We start from the raw sequence: 19,600 nt of genomic DNA, 5'->3' as shown, positions 1-19,600 counted from the left end.
TGATCTTGTCCCCCTTTGTAACCAACAGGAAAAGTGGTGAGGTTGTAGGAACACTGTTTGTGTTTCTTTTGTTTGTATAAATTTCATTATTTCAACGAACCTAGTGATGGGGCACTAATGCATCATAATAATCAAAAGCTAGGAAATTAAATTAAATTAAATTAAAGTCATATCTAATTACTTTGACGTACAGAAGAAATAATTATTTAAAAATTATATAAATACATAACTTATGTTTTCAATATTACAAAAAATTTCAACTCCCTAAACATATTACAAAAATTTTAATATATACACGGAATGTTATGTATATATCGGTTATGTTATGTGTATTAATAGGAAGAGAGAGTAAAGTAATTAAAAAAATGAGAGAGAATGTAATTACTTTCAAAAGGGTTGATATTTATGTTATTTATACATGTATAATTCATAAATGACGGGCCCAGGATTGATGTCTATAAAGTATATTTATCATATATCTGCTGTTTGATATTTGTTTCGAGGTTTTTAGTAACTTAAATTATATATCTACGCCACATTGAGTCATAAAAGTAAACGTGTCATTTGAATTTGAATTATGCGTTATGCAATTATTCAGTTTTTCTCCCATTTTGACATGGAATTTGCTTACTAAAGTGAGAACTAACATACATATGCCTAAAGTGAACGATCAACTTCGAGATCTTGCAAGCTGGCCTAGAAATCAGTCGGTGTTGCTTGAGTATTGAGTCACCCTTCGTAAGGGAAGTCACATACAATGCCCAAGGACTTAACTTCCTTGATAAGTGTGCCCCTCCACGTCGTACTGGCTCTCATACCATATTTATAACGATCAAAATTCATGACATGTATTGTTTGCTTTGGATCTAGGTTCATACAAATTTGTTTTTCGGGCTATACACACGAGCCCCAAGAGAGCACGTGCCGTGTGAACGTGACTTCTGTCATATAAAGCTCTTCACTTCCCTCACTTGTTCTAATGTGAATTCGTCTTAAGTGTCATATACACCTTATATTTAGAAGTTTGTCATCCTAGAAGAAACATTTATGAGTCCTACTTTTTTTTTTTGTTCAACAAAGAGCTTTTATTTATTTAAAATAATATGCATCATAGCAAAGCTGTGTTAGAGTACATGCATAGACAGAGATAGTTCGGTAGTACAAAAAACACTACTAATATCCGACACTACGGGCCTACTAAGTCCCGCAAAAGAAGTTCCCTCTTTGTCTATTTGAATAATCCTACAAATAAACAAGGGGAACTGTCCATTCTTCAAAAAAGTTAACATAATTCGTTCCTTCTGGCCTCCTTTACGAACCTATCCGCAGCTTTGTTTGTCATTCTCCCTTCATGGCTGACTTTTGAGTTCCCCAGCTCCCAAAGAAGACCCCTCCATAATAACATTATATTAGTAACTGCATCCATATTGTCACATTGCATATAGATGTTAAAGTTGCAGAGTCAGTAGCAATACATATCTTAGCACATTTTAGTTGCACAGACCTACTTGATCACTCTCCATCAGGTCATCACAAATACTTATTAAAATCAATTATTCAGTTTTCTTTTTATATTTTGCAACTTTATAACTTTTGGAGTAAATTCTTGAAACATTGCACGTAGTCTTACAACTACTTCTAAGTGCTGATTGAATAAATTATGTCCAATAAATAGTTTGTAGCCAAAATTGATTAATTAGCTGGTTTGGGATGTATAGTTTACATCTACTTGATAAGTAAGGTTCCTTGAAAAGAGAGAAAGGAACATGTCATCATCCTCTCAAGCCAATCTAAAAAAGAAACTAAAAACAATGTTTTTATATATGAAAAAAAAAAAAGGTGGCAAGGAAAGAGTGTTACAATAAATTTAGGAATAAGAAATTACATTAGGAATATTAAATTAATGATTAAACAAACTAAAGATCAAGACAAAAAATCCAAGAGAGAGAGGCAAGTAAAGAGGATTTGAGTTGGATACACTTTTGCACTAGCTATCTTATAGGAAAAAGAGGGGATTTTGTAACCTATCACATGGGGGGTTAAGCCTTCTCCCTGACAAATACAAACCATGATTTTCCTAAACTATTCATCATATGTCCCCCCATCCCCCACCCCCACCCCCCACCCCACCCACTCAAACACCTCCCACCAATAATGCCCTTAAATTTTTCATATTATTGTTTCATTCAAAGTGTTAGGGGTGGTTTGGTAGAGTCTATTGTAAAATATAATGCATGCATTAGTTAATGTGTACTGTTAGTATCTTGTTTGATACAATCTTTTGCCTATGTATAACTAATGCAAGCATTAGTTATACACTCTATTGTGTATTGAAGTGTGTGTTAGTAATACACAATTTCACAATTTCTTTTCAGACCATTTGAATTTACAACAATGAATGGTTGATTTAAATAAATATAATATATTTTTATTTTGCTTCGAGAGTCTTAAAAAGATTTTTAAAAAAATTGAGACTATTTCTTAATTTTACGTCTTATATTTTATTTTTCTTTCGATTATGTTAATCCATCGGCGTAACATTTTTGCGCAAAGACGAAAGTCTTGCAATTAATCTTAAATCTCTACATAATAGTTCAACAATACTAATTATGTTTGAAATAACAAACTAACTTTGTTGCAAAAGGTGTACAAAATCAAAAAAGAATATTTTTGTAAACAAAAATTTCTTTTATAGAAATTATGTAAGATGTATTATTTTTTATACATCAAACCAAATTAAACAATGTATAAGAAATAATACGTATATAACTAATACAAGTATAGATAATACAAGTATTACTAATGCAAGCATTACTAATACATTATATTTTACATTATTCTTATACACTCTACCAAACGACCCCTTATTGTCGTACCGTCAAAATAAAATAGCGAGATGAGAAAATTTTCATTTTTAATCATAAATTTCATTTTAGAATTCACAAAATGTAAATCTCTTACTTACATTTTACTTAATAAACTTAGCCAACGTGAATGCGATCATACCAGTATTAACAAATCAAATCTCAACATAATTACATAGTTAAGAGTAGTGAGAAGTCCTCGTGTTGCATGCATCCTTCCTTTTCTCAAGTAATTATCTAATTAATCCGTACTGTGTTTTGATTGAATATAAGTATCCAATTAAACCCAGCTCCCCTCCCCCGTCCGAAAAAAAAAAAAAAAAAAAAGACTTAGTCAACGTGAATTATGAGATTTTGTGAATTTCAAATAGCTAAATGTTAGAAAGAAAAAAAAGGTAGTACTACTATTCAAGAATAACAGTCTATCTACACCTTTATGCATTTATTACAAGGAAAGGAAAATCATTTGGACAAGAAGATGTTGACGAAGACTTAACCCATGATGATGCATGAAATGAATAAAATAAAATAAAATAAAAAGAAAGCAAAATACTTTATGCAAATTTGTAGAAAAATGTTGTGCTGTTGACCCCATTTGTTTCCTTCTGTTATATTCAGTTATATACCTTTCTTCTTGTTAAGCTCAACTTTTCGTGTTTTTTTTTTTTTTTTTACTTTTGTCTCACCTATACATTCCCAATTAAGCTAACTCAATGAGGTTCAAAATTAGCAAAAAGGATGAATAATTTAGTAGGCGTTACGACATTAGTTTAATTAAAAAAAAAAAGTTATTTGAAGGTTAAAGTTGTATTCTATCATACATTTCACTTAATACTCCTACAATATATATAACCAAATAAAGACATATGAGAAAAAGAAAGAGAAAATGTCCAAACGGGCCGGCTTTAGATTTACACCTATTTTATTAAATTTGTAATTTATGAGGAAGCTACTTGGATTAAGCCAATTACAGCCAGAGAATTGTGGTTAATTAAATATAATAATAACTTTTTTAATAGGAAGCATGAAAGATCAAAAAAGCTGGCAATGTATATAGAGGAAACGACATATATATGTTAATTTTTATTTAGGTTAATTTGTCGACCAACATGCGCTTAATGATATTCATTGTATTGATTGGCTTTGCCTCCTTTTTCCTTTCACCTTATAATAATAATGTTTTTTTTTTTAATAATGTGTATGGTTATGTGGTTTAATTTATATTTCCTCTCGGTAATCTACCAAGATTTTGCTGGATTCCTTGTCTTTTCCCACCATGAATTTTATCCTCAAATTATTATTACACCTCACATCAACTTACTCTCTAATACATATAATATAATATTAAATTAACGATCTTAAAAATAATATTAAATTTTATAATAATTTATAAATAGTATTAATTTACTTATAATGATAATAAACTTAAATAAAATACTACAAATATCAAGGTTAAAAAATATATATTATATATAATATAAAGAGGAATTATTTAAATATAGGATTAAAATTATAAGGATAAAATGGGCATTGCATAGGATAAAGGGTGAAATATGATTATTATTCAATATTAATATTAAGGGGGAGTTTAAATTTTAAAGTAAAGTTGGAGGGTAAAAATCATTTTCACCCATTAAATTTGGTTTTGATATGTATATAGTGAGCCATTTAATTGTCCTTTTCATAAACCACCCTCAAAATCAAATTATGAAGTTTTTGCAATTCCTTTGATGTTGCAGCTTCAGGCTTGATGTTCCTCATTACCATATTAGCATTTAAATAATTCAATTACTATTAAAATATAAAAATTGGAAGACATTGTTGAAAAGTTAACTAATAATTAAAGAAATAGTATCAAATCTATTTAAATTTAATTGCCTCAGAGTTTGAAAGTATCGCCATCTACATCATACTTATGATTGAGTGCAAGCCTAAAACTGAGAGTATTAGCCGAAATTCGACATTTCATCTTACTATTAAAATATTACTTAGTTAGTTAATCATTCATGTGATCATGCTTATTAATTAAATTAAATAACAGATGGATGATTAAGATGGAAGTTCATTTTTCCACTTATTATTATATGCTAACCTACCATTTCATGTTAAAATACTAGTGCAGTTATGTTTCTAAAAATTAGCCTGTGAGTGAAAAAAATAGTGTGGGGGTATATGGTATAATCACACAAATTTCTTTGGAAAATATTTTGAAAAATAATTGAATTTCTTACTTATTTTCTTGTATTCGATCTATATATGTAAGTAAAAAAAAAGTTAATCTAAAAGCAATTGTATATAATTTAGAAAAATACTATGAAAGTGGGGTTTCCTATTTCTACTAGAGAAATCATTTTTCTCATTTTTAAGGAAGTTAATTTTCTGGATTTTTTTTTTTTTCTAATTTTCTTTTTACCAATCAAGGATTAAAAAAATTGGAAAAAACTTTCTATGTTTTCCTCCATACCTAACACACCACACAGATAAATGTTATACATTGAAATAATATTTGTTGCTTACTTGACAAACACTAAATGTAAGTACGAAATCCACTTTTTTTCAACAAAAATATTTTTAGGGAAATATTTTTTGTTGCACCAAACAAACCCTGAATGCAAAGAAAAAGGATCTACAATTGGATTAGCTTAAGTTTTGCTACACTTCGAAATTTTTTAATCCTTATTAATTTGCCTTGATGATCTTTCCATCCCATTTCCCTTAAAATTAATAGTAGTATATATTCAATATTTCTTTTTTGCCTTATACGAGATATGCATCAAGCTAAAATTTGTTATTACTCCATATAAATTGCAGAAGCGGCTAATTAACAAAATTTGCAAGAAAAGAATTATTCTTTTTATTGAAAATCCATTATGAAATGTCATATCTCGACGAAAACCAAAAGATGGGAAAAATCTTAATAGTTTTATTCGTTGCTATTTAAATTTTCACCTTATTAATAATTAGCATTCGATTCCCCAGCAACTCACCTTATAATTATTTTTTTTGGGTGTAAACAAAAATAAATAAATAAAAAGTAAAAATTAAAAAGATAGATTAAATTTGTCACTATGGACTTAGTATTGGTCCCAATAGGATTAGAACATGCATTTTTGGTCCCAAGGACAGCTAAAAAGGAACTCTGAACGTAGACTTCCCATTATCTTCTTAAATTTTTAGCAACCACATCCACAAGAAGAAGAAGAAATTAAAATAAAACTAAATATTACTAAATTATTATGGATTTTGTTTTACATGAGAATAAATTCTCGCTAGAATTGTCTTTTCTTTTGCTTCAGCTCCACAAAATCTTCGTACATACTTTATTTTAGAACATTATAGATTGTTTAACGGAGACGAGCGGTATATTTTAAATAATTTTCATAATATAAATCAAATAAAGTATAATTACTAAACAATTCATAGAAGTACAATAATAGTTTTAACGTGATTCTTTTGTCAGGCAAATCAAATTTTAGGGGTAGTTACACCATTCCTACTAGTCGATAACTAGGTGTCTTAATTTGGCTTTAATTTCGTATAAAGAAAATAACATAACATGTTGAACTTTCTTAAATAAAAGTTGTAGCGCTTAAAAATAATTTTTCAGCAATTTAAACCTTTTTACGTTTAGTTTTTTAGTATTTTTCTTACACAAAGTTACATAATTTCATTGAAAAAAATGCAGACTTGACCCTTAAAGGACTTCTGGGCCGAGAATTCTCGCTGCAAATTTACTCAGAAATTTGCCCAATTATTTATTTTTAAGATAATTATTTATTTTAATAAATATCTTCTTTTTTCTTTCTAATAAATTTTGAATTTTTAGAGCATAATCTAAAGATTTTCTTTTGAACAAATTGCAAGATTTATTTAAGAAAAAAAATTAAGAGTATATTTGCACAAATTTAAAAAAGATGAAAAAATTTAAATAGTAACCTAAAAGGAGAATATTTGTGGAGAAAATATCCCCCCACTCTTCTTTGTTTATTTAATTCAATGCTTAATCGATATTTGAATTGCTGGTAAACGGACGTATATTTTTTATTTCATACAAATTTAATTATAGAAAAATTATCAAAAGAAATAAAAAACGCAAAAATAAAGAAATTGTCTCAGATAACTCTCATCTCAAGGTAGGGGTGTCAAGTGGGCCGGCTCGACCCGGCCTGACTACATAATCCGGCTTGGTTTGACCCGGCCCGGTAAGTCCTAGGACTTTAGGGTTTCGGGTCTCGGGCCGATTATTTTGTTAAAATGGGCTCGGTTAACCCGGTCCAAAAAATTTAAAAAAAAAAAAATTGTATTTTGGGCCAAACTAGCCGTTGGCCCAACGGCTATATAGCCCTTTTTGGGTCCAAACGGCTAGTTTGGGCCCATTTATTAAAAAAAAAAATTAAAAAAAAAAATTTAATCCCAAAAAAAAATCTATAAATACCCTACAACTTCAAATCATTTTTCACACAATTTTTCACTCTCTCAAATCTCAATTCTCAATTCTCAAATATTCAATATATTTAATTTCTAAAAGTGTTCACTTTAATTTTTTAATTTTTCGTTTACAAAGTACGAGCGAAAGTTTCTAAAGTCGCAATCTTCGGATACTTCCAAAATTTAGTATTGTCGTTCTATCTCTTACGTTTAATTTTTATTTATTGTATTAATTGTTTAATATTTAATTTTATTATATTTGTGTATTTTGAATATTTTTAGTTTAATTTAATTTATATTATGGATAAATTAAGAAACCTCGCTACTAAAGGTGTTAAAAAATTTTGTTCCGAAAGCGGTAGTGGTAGTAAAAAGAGAATTACTAGGGGTCGAGGTAGTTCAAGTAGTAGATATACCCGTGTGCCTTCGCCTCCGGTACCGCTTGGTACACCTTTTGAGGAAGAAATAGGTGTAGGTGCTCACGATATGGATTATGTAGAAGCTCAGAAAATTTACGGTATAGAAGAAGAAAATGAAGTAGATGCGGTTTAGACGAAGATAATGAAAATATTGCTGAGACACTCGCAGTAGGAGATGCTAACGTTAGATCTGAATCAGTTAATCTCCCTTCCCGTCCTCTCAGTGCCACAAAACCTCGTAAAAGAACTAGTATTGCATGACAATTTTTTGAACGTATATCAGATATTGAGGTGCAATGCAATATTTGTCAACAAATATATAAGCATAGAAGTGGAGGCAAGCAAGGGGGTACGGGTACGTTAATGAGACATATAGCTGAAGATCACAAAAGAGAGTTAAATATTGCAAAAGATGGTGGGGATGTTGGTAGGTCAACGCAAACTAGAATGGACCCAGTAATCGGTCATGTAGTGAAGAAGTATAATAAATTGAGGGACAGGTAAGAAATAGCTAAAATGGTAGCTATGGGTTGTTTGCCTTTTAATTTTCCTTCTTCTGATGCCTTTATTCGTTATATACAAGCAATTTATAATCCTATGTTTAATGGTATTTCTAGAACTACTTGTCGATCTGATATTTTTAGACTCCATTCACAATATTGTTTTTATTTATCAATATTGTTAAAAAATATTCAATGTAGATTGTTCATAACTTCTGATCTTGGTCGTGCTGTAAATAAAAATGATTATTTAACCGTTACTTGTCATTGGATGGATAGTAATTTCGTGATGCAAAAACGTATTCTTGCTTTTTTATATGATGAAGATCGTAAACATACTGGACAATTTATTGCTGATTCTATTGTTAAAATTGCCGGATATTATGGTATCAAAAATAAAATTTTATGTATTGCTTTTGATAATGCTTCTAACAACAAGACTGCTATAACAAAAATAAAATCTACGTTATCTCCGCCCTGATTTTTTTCATATTAAGTGTGCATGTCATATATATAATTTAATTGTAAAATATGGTCTTGAGTTTTTTGAGCTTTATATTGAAAAAACTCGTCTTGCCGTTGGTTTTATTCAAGGAAATAATCGTAGATCAAGAATTAAAGAATTTAAAGTTAAATGTCAAGAAAATGGACTTACACCGATTTTGATGCCTGAGGAAATTGATACTGGATGAAATTCTACGTATGAATTTTAAAACTTGTTATAAATATAGAATTCCTATTACACTAGCTTTTAACCAACATTGCGGTTCATTTGCTGATTCTGCTGATTGCATGCTACATAATTCTGATTGGGTTGTAATTAATGATCTTGTTAAGTTTTTAGAAAAAATTTATGTAGCTACGGTTGAATTTTTCGGTGCTTATTATCCTACTGTTTGTAATATTTTGGCATATATAGCCGATATTTCTGGTTTGCTCAAAGAATATAAAAATAAAGAAAGTTATAAACAAGCTGTTGGCGTCATGTTTACGAAATTTAAAAAATATTTTTTTTTCCGATTCCCCCTATTTACTTGGTTGGTGCTATACTAAATCCGTGCATGAAATATAATCATATGTGTCACTTTAGTACTCTTATTTATACTAACTTAGAAATAAATACTAACCATGATTCTGAACAAGTACAACCTGATTTGTGGACGGCTACGACTGATGCAAAGGATTACATAGAAAAATTATATAATTACTATGCTGATTTATTTGATTTAGCCGTACCTACAAATATCACTCCAACTGTCGCTCCTCATCCTCCCGAGGAGCCATCATCTTCTAAAAGGCCGGCACATAGTGGTTTTTCTGATTCGTTTTATGATTTAAATTGTTGGAACAGTGTTGATGAGAGAACTTACACATCAACTTATCGGGAAGAGCTGAAATATTATCTTCGAACGGCACTAGAGGATCGCAGACGATGGATCAACATGTTGGATTGGTGGAGGAGTAATGAAACACAATATCCTGTGCTTTCAAGATTAGCTAGAGATATCTTGAATGTTCCAATGTCAACTGTTGCATCAGAGAGTGCCTTTAGTTAGGGACGACAGCAGCTTGGAGACAACCGACACTCATTGGGAAGCAATGCAATAAATGTTCTAGTTTGCCTCAGAGATTGGATTAGAGCGGAAAGAAGAAACCAAGGAATGGAACCGGAGCCGAGCGACGAGCTGAAACTTGAAGAAATTATGACTTCACGAGAGAACTCAGCAGAATCAAGTCCAATGCATGGTTTTGCCCCCGTTGACTTCGACTATCCTATGCAAGTTCCCATTAATATTAACATGAATGAGTTGGAAAAAATGATGCATAATTTATAGATTTTTCATTTATGTAAATTATAAATTTTGGATCATTTTGCAATCAATAAAATTCCCCAAATTCATTCACTCCTTAGTCCTTGTTTTTTATTATTTTTTATTTAACGATTTAAAATTTTAAATTGAATTTCTAGTTTTCTACTTTAAATTAAAAACTTACTTCTAATATATTATTAATTTACTACCAAATATTATTAATCTAATATTAAGTAGCATATGTTTTGTATATTTGTGCATATATCTTCTATAGAAGTGTATATTTAACGTATACATGTGTATATGTTTTATAAATTAGTATATAAGTATATCTATATATATTGTAATGTATATATAATGTAGTATATTTTATAAGTAGTAGTATATATACATTGAATGGTGCGTATACACGTGTATATATCTTCTATAGAAGTGTATATTTAATGTATACATGTGTATATGTTTTATAAATTAGTATATAACTATACAAATATATATTGTAATGCATATATATTGTAGTATATCTCATTTAAAGTATTACATATACATAGAATAGAGTGTATATATGTGAATAGATCTTCTATAGAGGTGTATATTTAACGTATACATGTGTATATGTTTCATAAATTAGTATATAACTATACAAATATATATTGTAATGTATATATATTATAGTATATTTGATTTAAAGTATTACATATACATAGAATAGAGTGTATATATGTGAATGGATCTTCTATAGACGTGTATATTTAACGTATACATTACTTTATGTTTTATAAATTAGTATATATATTATAGTATATACTTTTTTTAAAGTAGTACATATATATTGAATGGTGCGTATATATGTGTATATATCTTCTATAGACGTATATCTTTAAAGTATACAAGTGTATATGTTTTATAAATTAGTATGTAACTATATATATACATATTGTTGTATATATATATATGTCTATTGTAGTATATATTTTATTTAAAGTAGTACATATATATTGAATGATGCATATATATGTGTATATATCTTCTAAAGTAGTATATATTTAACGTATACATGTGTATATGTTTTATAAATTAGTATATATATATATATTGTAGTGTATATATATATATATATATTATACTATTATAGCATATGTTTTATTTAAAGTAGTACGTATAGTCATATATAATTATATATTGAATGGTACGTATATATGTGTAATTGTTTATATATTTTTTAAAAATATATATTGTATATTGGAGTGTATATAGTGTATATTGGATTTTTTATTTATTTTTTAAACGGGTTTGACCGGATTTTGGTGGGTTTGACCGGGTTAGATTAAATGGGCCAGGTTAGGGTGGATTTTAATTTTTTTACTATTTGACCCAGCCCAATTAATGTCAAACTCAGCCCTTAACCAACTCGCAACCCGATTAAAATGGAAGGGCCGATTTCGAATTGGCCCGACCCGGCCCGGCCCGTTTAACACCTCTATCTCAAGTAAAAGAAATAGTCAAAAGTAATTCTGGAAAAAGAAGCATACTATTATAGAAATAAATAAATCAACGAATAGTAAAGAAAATACATAATAACAAAACACTAACAATAATAAAATAATAGAGATAAGAGTTGATTTGGAATAACTAGTAAAATTACTGTAACGTGATTATAAGATTACGGATTCAAATCTTAAAAATAATCCTTTAAAAATATAAAATAAATTACATACAATACACTCTTATAATCTAAATTCTGCATATAACGAAAGATTAATTACACTAAATTGTAACTTTAGAAATAAGAGTTGAAGTAGGATCAGAAATTGTAAGAACAACGATACTACAACTTCTAATATAAAAATAAATAACATGACAATACACAATTATTTATTAACATCTTTTAATCGTACCATCAAAGAATGTGGTGCAGTGGATGAAATTGTTTTTTCTTAATTAGAGGTCTTAAGTTCGAGCCCTTGGTATAGAAAAATTCTTAGTAAGAAGTGCTATCCTGAATGGAGCCCTACCCAGCGCAAATTTAAATTAATCGAATTTCAATATAAATACCAAACACCAAACGAAAATTCGAAAAAAAAAAACTTTTAATCGTAATCGGTATCCTCCGCGACCTCATGTAAGTGTACAAAAATCTTCCCGTATGTTTAGCATTAAAGTGATTTTTCAATACTTGGGAGGAGAAAAGACAAGGATGAATTTCAATCTCACAAACAAGATCTGAGCCGTTAAAAATCTGTCTCGATATTGTCAAAACTTACTCAACAACAAAAGCCTCTCATTATATCGTGTCGTCAGATTCAGCTTCGAAAAAGTAAAAAATAAAATAAAATGTAAAGTACCCATCAAAAACTGCTGCACTCCAAAGTACCAATGAGCCCTTCAGTTCTAAGTGAACCACATGGCATTCGCTCCAAACAAACTCAAGGGCATTACAGGAAATTCACTACACGACGCCATTTGAGCCCAGTTCCCCTTTTCTTTGTCTCGGTAAGAAATGAAAACTCAATCTCTACTTCCACGCGCACTCGGTACGCGTGGTGTCACGCATGTGAAAAATATTGTCTGCTGATGTGGACTAGCTGTTCCTGTGGGCTGTGGAGCTCTAAGTGGAATTGTTTTCTTCTCTAAATAATAAAGAATTAATGTTTGGTTAAAGTAATTAAGGGAGTGATTTTGAAATTTTTTCTAAGGAAAAGAACTCTTTTTCATTCTTAACTAAGAAGTAAATTAGATAAAGATAGGCAGTCACATCAAAATTGGAAGTTCATTTACCTACTTTTGTTAATGTGATACTGAAAATTAGACACTAAACTAAGATTTTTTTTTTCCAAGGGTAGTGGAGTCATATAAGGTGATTTCACTCATTATATTAATTCGATTATTTCGATGTAGATGAAGGGGACACTAGTCTTTAGATTTTTGTATGATATAAAGATACCATCGAAGCTTAAGGTAAGTTTTATAAGTGATGGTTAAATCGATGTTACTATATGAGATAAAGTGTTGGTCAGTCAAAAATTCTCATGTCCATAAGATGCATGTTACAAAAATAAAGATGATGAGATGAATGTGTGGACATACTAGATGTGATAAAATCAGGAATGAGGTTATTTGAGATAAGTTCGTGATGAATAAGATAAGAAAAATGAGATTGAGATAATTTGGACACGTGATGAGACGAGGTTCAGACTCTCCAGAAGGAGCTGCGACTGGTTGGATATGGTAAGTCCATAAAAGGGCGTAGAGGTAGGCCAAAGAAGTATTGAGTGATGTGTAATTAGACAGGACACGACACATATTGGAGTTACTGAGGACATACATGACCTTAGGTACGGGGATATAGAGAAATGAATATTAGAGTAGAAGGTTAGTCAGGTAAGAGTGTTGTCGTGTACCGTAGCATGATAGCTTAGTGTTCAGACACGAATATCTATTATCATTATTATTGTCTAGTGTGTTTCGATTATCACACTATTTTGTCGCTAACTATTATTTCCTTGTGGCTGATTAGTTGTCAATTTTTCTTCATTATTTTCTTTTTTTTTTTTTCCTAAATTTGCTACATTTAAGTCGAGAGTTTTTCAAAAAGAACTTTTCTACCTCTCTGTAGTAGTAGTAAGATCTGTGTACACCTAACAATTCCCAGACCTTACTTGTAATTTTTTTAGGTATGTTGTTATTGTAATAATTTCTGTAAGTTGAATTTGTAATTTTTTTCTAAGTAAATAAATAAAGAATTTGTTTGACTTTTAGAAATTGGAATAGGAGAAAAAAATTCTTATTTAAATTATAAAAATAAAATATCCTATATACAACGAAATCAATTGTCGTTTGTGATTCATCAACCTGTTGGCATGTGATCTGAATGATTGGAGTACGACAAGTTAACGATATTAATTCATGAACAATATATCGTTTGTGATTGACATAATGATTGAAATACGACAAGTTAACGATTTTAATTCATGAACAATATATTTTTATTATGTTTCTCTACAAGTAGACATTGCACGTATTTAGGAAAGTACAATCCCAACACTCTCAAATTTACTTGAGAAATAATCTACCGCGATCAAACACCACATTTTCATTCTCTTAAAAATATTCTTTCATACTTATTCATATTACAGTAGTATATATCAGAGAGACGATCCAACTTATCGCGATAGGCAAAAGAATTACATTGTTAACTTGATTTAGTTATTTTCATTTAAGCAAATAATTATTGCCTTTCTTAGGTTGTCATTGTCCTTGTGAAAATAGTTGACGCATTCTTTTCATATTTTATTTTATGGTTTAGAAAATCATGCTAGCAAATGAGTATATTATAAAGTAAATAACCTTTACCTTCCAAAGCAGGTGCCATAACACGCGCCTTTCACGCGAGTAGCAATGTAAGCTCTTGCAGAAAGATAACTGCGTCAGACGAGCCACAAAAACTAAAAAATATAGTACTCATAAATAAGTACAATAATAAAAAAGAATTTTAAAAATGAAAGTGGTAAAAAAACAAAAGATAGAGAGAGGAGAGAAGATGAAGGGCACTTTACTAACTTTTTCATGTTGCACGCATCCATGGCAGAAATCACAAGGAAAATAAGACTACTACTACTATTATAAGCCCCAACAACAACACAAGTATAGAGAACAAGAGAGAGAAAAAAAATAGCTAAACCAAATTTCTTGCTAACATCAAATACCCTTTTACCTCGTTAGCTTCCACAAGCTAATTGGTCTTATTCTTCCAACAAGTAGTACTTACTTACTACAAAGAAGCATCAAAGAAGTAACAAGTGATTAGGCCACAAGGATAAATGATTGTGTATGAATGAGGTGGATGTCCTTAGATGGACATCTCTCCAGTTTCATGCAGTTTTCTTGTGAGCTTTTTCTAGGCTCTATACCTTTTGATTTTTGAGCTTTTTGGCTGGAGAAAAAGAGTGATTTTGTGTGTGGTGTACTTTAGATGAAGGGGATGCCCTTACCCTTTGGATTTGAGGGGAAGGGGGTGTTAGAATTAGACGTTTTGTTTAACAAAAATACTAGTATCTTGAATTCTTGGAACCACAATAATAATAGTAAAGAAAGTTGTTATCTTGTAAATAGTCCAAGTGCTGTGCTGGATACTATAAGGAGTCCAAGGCCTCTTACTTCTTCTTCAACCCTGTCTTCATCTTTGGGTGATGGTGGTGGTGGTGGTGGTGGGGGCGGCACTGCTTCCACAGACACTGCAGGCGGCGGGGTGGCGGCAGTTTCTGCAAATCCATCCTCTAAATGGCGGCAGCAAGACAATACCACTGCCACCAGCTCCAATGTGGGAGGGGCTGAATCTGAGCTTCAACAAGTTCAAACCCCATCTCTTGAGATGGGTAGTGCTGCTGCTGCTGCTGCTTCCACAGGAGGGGAGAAATGTGCTATGGAGGAGTGGGAAGGAGGGCTGCCAGAGTCTGTGATGGCTTCTCCTTGCCAAGAACAGTCTATACTAAGATGGATCATGGGAGATGTGGATGACCCTTCCATGGCTAACTTGAACAGGGTGTTGCAGGTTAGTGGACCAGGGGACTATGAATTCAATGGAGGATTTGGGGTTGTGGATCAAGGTTTTGGTGTAGACCCTGTTGGCCAAATTGGTAGTTTTATGCCTGCAATTAGCTCAAGTTCAAGTTTTCCCAACACCAGAATGAACAGTGACAAGATTGGCTTGGTTTCTAACCCACCACCACCAGCAAATCTCCTTCAAAATCCAATCTTTCCTTCATTGTCTAACAATCTTGGCCCAATTGCTTTCGGCCAGACACAACAGCAGCCATTTGAGAGCACAGATTTGAAGCCTCACAGTTTCAATTCACAGTTCTTGATAAACCAGCACCAAACACAGATTCCTCAGAACCCATCTTTCCTTTTGCCATTGCCATTTGGACAGCAGGAGCAAAATCTAGTCTTGCCACCGCAGGCGAAAAGGCACAACCCCGGGCTAGAACCGGGCTCTCAGATCTCCAAAGGACTGTTTTTAGATGCAGGGCACCAGCAGCAGCCAACACCACCTCAGGGGCTTGCTCCCCAGCTCCAGCTTCTTCCCCATTTTAGGCCAGGAGCAATGGGGACAAAGCCAAAGATGGTGGGGGAAGAAATGGGTCAGTTTCATCAACTACAACAGCAACAGCAGCAGCAACAACAAGCGATTATTGACCAGCTATTCAAAGCTGCAGAGCTGGTCCAGACGGGGAATCCGGTACTCGCGCAAGGGATATTGGCGCGGCTCAATCACCAGCTCTCTCCAATTGGTAAGCCTTTCTATAGGGCTGCTTTTCATTGCAAGGAAGCTTTACAATTGCTACTCCATGCCAACACCAACAACTTGAACGCCTCCATGGCGTCTTCGTCGCCTTTTACTCTCATTTTCAAGATTGGTGCCTATAAGTCCTTCTCTGAGATCTCACCAGTTGCACAGTTTGCCAATTTTACTTGTAACCAAGCCCTGCTTGAGGTCTTGGATGGGTTTGAAAGAATTCATATTGTAGATTTTGATATCGGTTATGGCGGGCAATGGGCATCCCTTATGCAAGAGCTTGCCTTGAGAAGTGGTGGCGCACCTACTCTGAAAATAACTGCATTAGCCTCACCTTCCACACATGACCAGCTAGAGCTTGGACTCACCAGAGAAAATTTGATCCATTTTGCTAGTGAAATCAATATGGCATTTGAGTTCGAAATATTAAGCATTGATTCTTTTAATTCAACGTCATGGTCACTGCCTCCTCTAATCTCAGAGAATGAGGCAATTGCTGTCAATCTTCCAGTTAGCTCTCTCTCGAGCTATCAGTTGTCCCTTCCATTGGTTCTTCGCTTTGTGAAGCAGTTGTCACCTAGGATTGTGGTTTCTGTTGACAGAGGTTGTGACCGGACTGACCTACCATTTCCAAACCATGTAATTCAAGCCCTTCAGTCCTACTCAAACCTTCTTGAGTCACTAGATGCTGTAAATGTGAATTTTGATGCCCTCCAAAAGATCGAGAGGTTCTTGGTCCAACCAGGAATTGAAAGAATTGTAATGGGTCGTTTCCGTTCCCCTGAAAAGACGCAGCATTGGAGGACACTGTTTTTGTCGTCTGGATTCTCCCCATTATCTCTCAGCAATTTTACAGAATCACAGGCCGAGTGTGTAGTCAAGAGGACTCCTGTTCGAGGTTTCCATGTGGAGAAGAGGCAGTCTTCGCTTGTTCTCTGCTGGCAGCGAAAGGAGCTCATCTCAGCTTCAGCTTGGAGGTGCTGAGGAGCAGGAATCAAATTTCCAGTTACCAACCAACCATGAAAAAGAAGGTGCTGCATAAGTCAGAATCACCGTTTTAGTATCTGAACCTTTCATTTTTTATTCGCCCGCAATTTTCATTTGCTAATTTCTTGTGGCATAGGCAGATTCTTTCGGCGTTATAAGAAGAATCACATATTCTGTTAACTGTTTATCAGGGTCTATGTTAATTATGGTGTTATTATCATGGTCCTCTATGATTTTCTGGAGGTAGGCCTCCGCTGCTTGTAGTTATGCAGGAACTTTGTTGTAATCTGATAACATTACAAAACCAGAAATTAAAAAAATCGAATTTTAACCCATTTCATTGACACTCCTGTGTTATGTGTATTGCATTGATTGTACCACTAGCTTGGCCTGGTTTAGTTTTGATTATTTGCTTTTAACATTTTAATGAAGCAGTTGTTGAACTATGAGGGAAGTATCCTTATTGAATTTCATCACGCCCTGATCTGGATACTTCTGTAGTTATTCATGATATTCCTAGAACCAGGTATCTAGTGAATCAGAGTTTATCATTGACATCGGTGAATCTTCTGTTTGAGTTGTTAGCATATGTCGTTGTTCCGTCTTAGCGCTGCTCTAACTCTTGCTTTTATTTCATATTTGAAGTTATGTCATCTGCATTAGTTATCCACTCGTCCGCTTCCTTAGCTTGTCCATTAGAATACCATTCTTCAGACACAGAAGAAATTGCGAAAACTAGATATGAGTGAGATGTCAGAGAAGTTGCATGATAGCACATCCTGATTTAATACCTTTAGATTTTCAAGTATTTGACTATGCTAAATGCTTTGACACCAGAAGTTCACACACTGCGATTGATTATCCAATTAGCTATCAGCAATTGCATATACTTCTTGCAGAACAGGTAGAATGTTCCTTTATTCAGTGCGTACATGAACATGTCTGACTACTCCAGTTGTCTGGGAAATGTGTAGTCCTAGTCATTCTGTTATCCGAACTCATCCAATCCATCTGGACCCGAGAAAAATGGTTCAAATTTTTGGAACCCTCAGTTGATCATGGTTTCCATGGATTTCGATGTGTTCTGGGAAACAACGGCCGGATGTTGGCCTAAATTCCATTTAATACTTGCATCCTTGGAAACTACTTATAATGCTACTTGCAACGGCGCTGCTAATTATCTATCAGGTAGTTGCATTATACTATTAACTTTTGTATTAAATAATGAAGTTAATCATTTTTGTTTAATCTCTCACGTTATTATGCATGACAACGCTTGTATTATATGCATTATAATACATTGAATTTGCTGCTCTTTAGCCTAATAATTTCTTTAATACCTGTCCTAATCAAATCACATGGGGTTTGCAGTATTGGACCCCCACATGAGTAGTTTAATCTCTCCCTCTCTCTGTCTTTCATTTCCTTGGAAGTTATGCATTCATTGTTTTAATCTGACAATATTTTATACTAAATCACAATATTAAAGGAGAAAGGGCCATGTTTGATGGAGAGTTTTGATAGAGAAAGAAAGAGATGTTTGGCCTTCTTATTAGTAAAATGATTAGCTGAAGTTTGTTATGTTTCTTTACGGACAATATACGGACACCGGTGCCCTGGATGTTACTCTGCCTTGGTGCTATTTTACGTTGTTTGTTGATGAGTGTATTCGTAATTTCATATGCATATATTGTATGTGGAACTTAAAATGGTCATTTTCCCTCATCATTCTTGACTTGTTTTCGGTTTCTTTGCTTTTGTTGGGGCAGTAGAAGCTGTAAATTCTTAGTAGACGCAGATTGAAGTGTCTCACTGTTTGTCTCAGTCTGCCTTTTTTCGTCCTTCCCTTTTCAAGGTTCCATGAAGGGAGATTGTGTAAGTGTTTGTCTCAGTCTACCTTTTTTCGTCCTTCCCTTTTCAAGGTTCCATGAAGGGAGATTGTGTAAGCAAGAATGCTTGTTCATATAACTACTAGTTGCACTGCGTGAGTCTTTATCATTAGTGTTTTCTTCTTGAAGTGTTTAGGATGATGAAACCTTGTTGTACACTATATGTCATCCAAGTGACTTGGTATATTCAAAAGGGTTGAAACCTGTTATGACACACCCTTTTCATCTGCATAAGTCTTTGTGGGAGAGTTACTCTGTATATGTGCCAGTTTGAGGTCATGTATAAGGTGACTCGGTACCTATGTTAGTGAGAGGTATTAGATATTCGCGAAATAGTTGAGGTCCCCGCACAAATGATCTTGGATACCACCCTTATGGGATTAAAAAAGGACATGAATTTGGATGGT

General features: G+C 32.7%; 1 protein-coding gene across 1 annotated transcript; it reads left to right on the top strand.

The window, feature by feature from the left end:
* The first annotated feature begins 14,499 nt into the window (after window positions 1-14,499).
* Window positions 14,500-17,648, top strand: LOC107845620 (scarecrow-like protein 22). The gene has a single exon (XM_016690051.2). It carries the CDS (start codon window positions 14,995-14,997, stop codon window positions 17,299-17,301), a length of 2,307 nt encoding a protein of 768 aa, XP_016545537.1. The 5' UTR covers window positions 14,500-14,994; the 3' UTR covers window positions 17,302-17,648.
* Window positions 17,649-19,600: the final 1,952 nt, after the last annotated feature.

This window comes from Capsicum annuum, chromosome 8 (genome assembly GCF_002878395.1).
Source record: "Capsicum annuum cultivar UCD-10X-F1 chromosome 8, UCD10Xv1.1, whole genome shotgun sequence".
NCBI classification, from domain to species: Eukaryota; Viridiplantae; Streptophyta; class Magnoliopsida; order Solanales; family Solanaceae; genus Capsicum; species Capsicum annuum.
This window is presented reverse-complemented; position numbering and strand designations above follow the sequence as displayed.

Coding starts and splice junctions, on each gene's coding strand:
- LOC107845620 (XM_016690051.2), top strand. CDS start 14,995: ATGAAGGGGATGCCCTTACCCTTTGGATTTGAGGGGAAGGGGGTGTTA.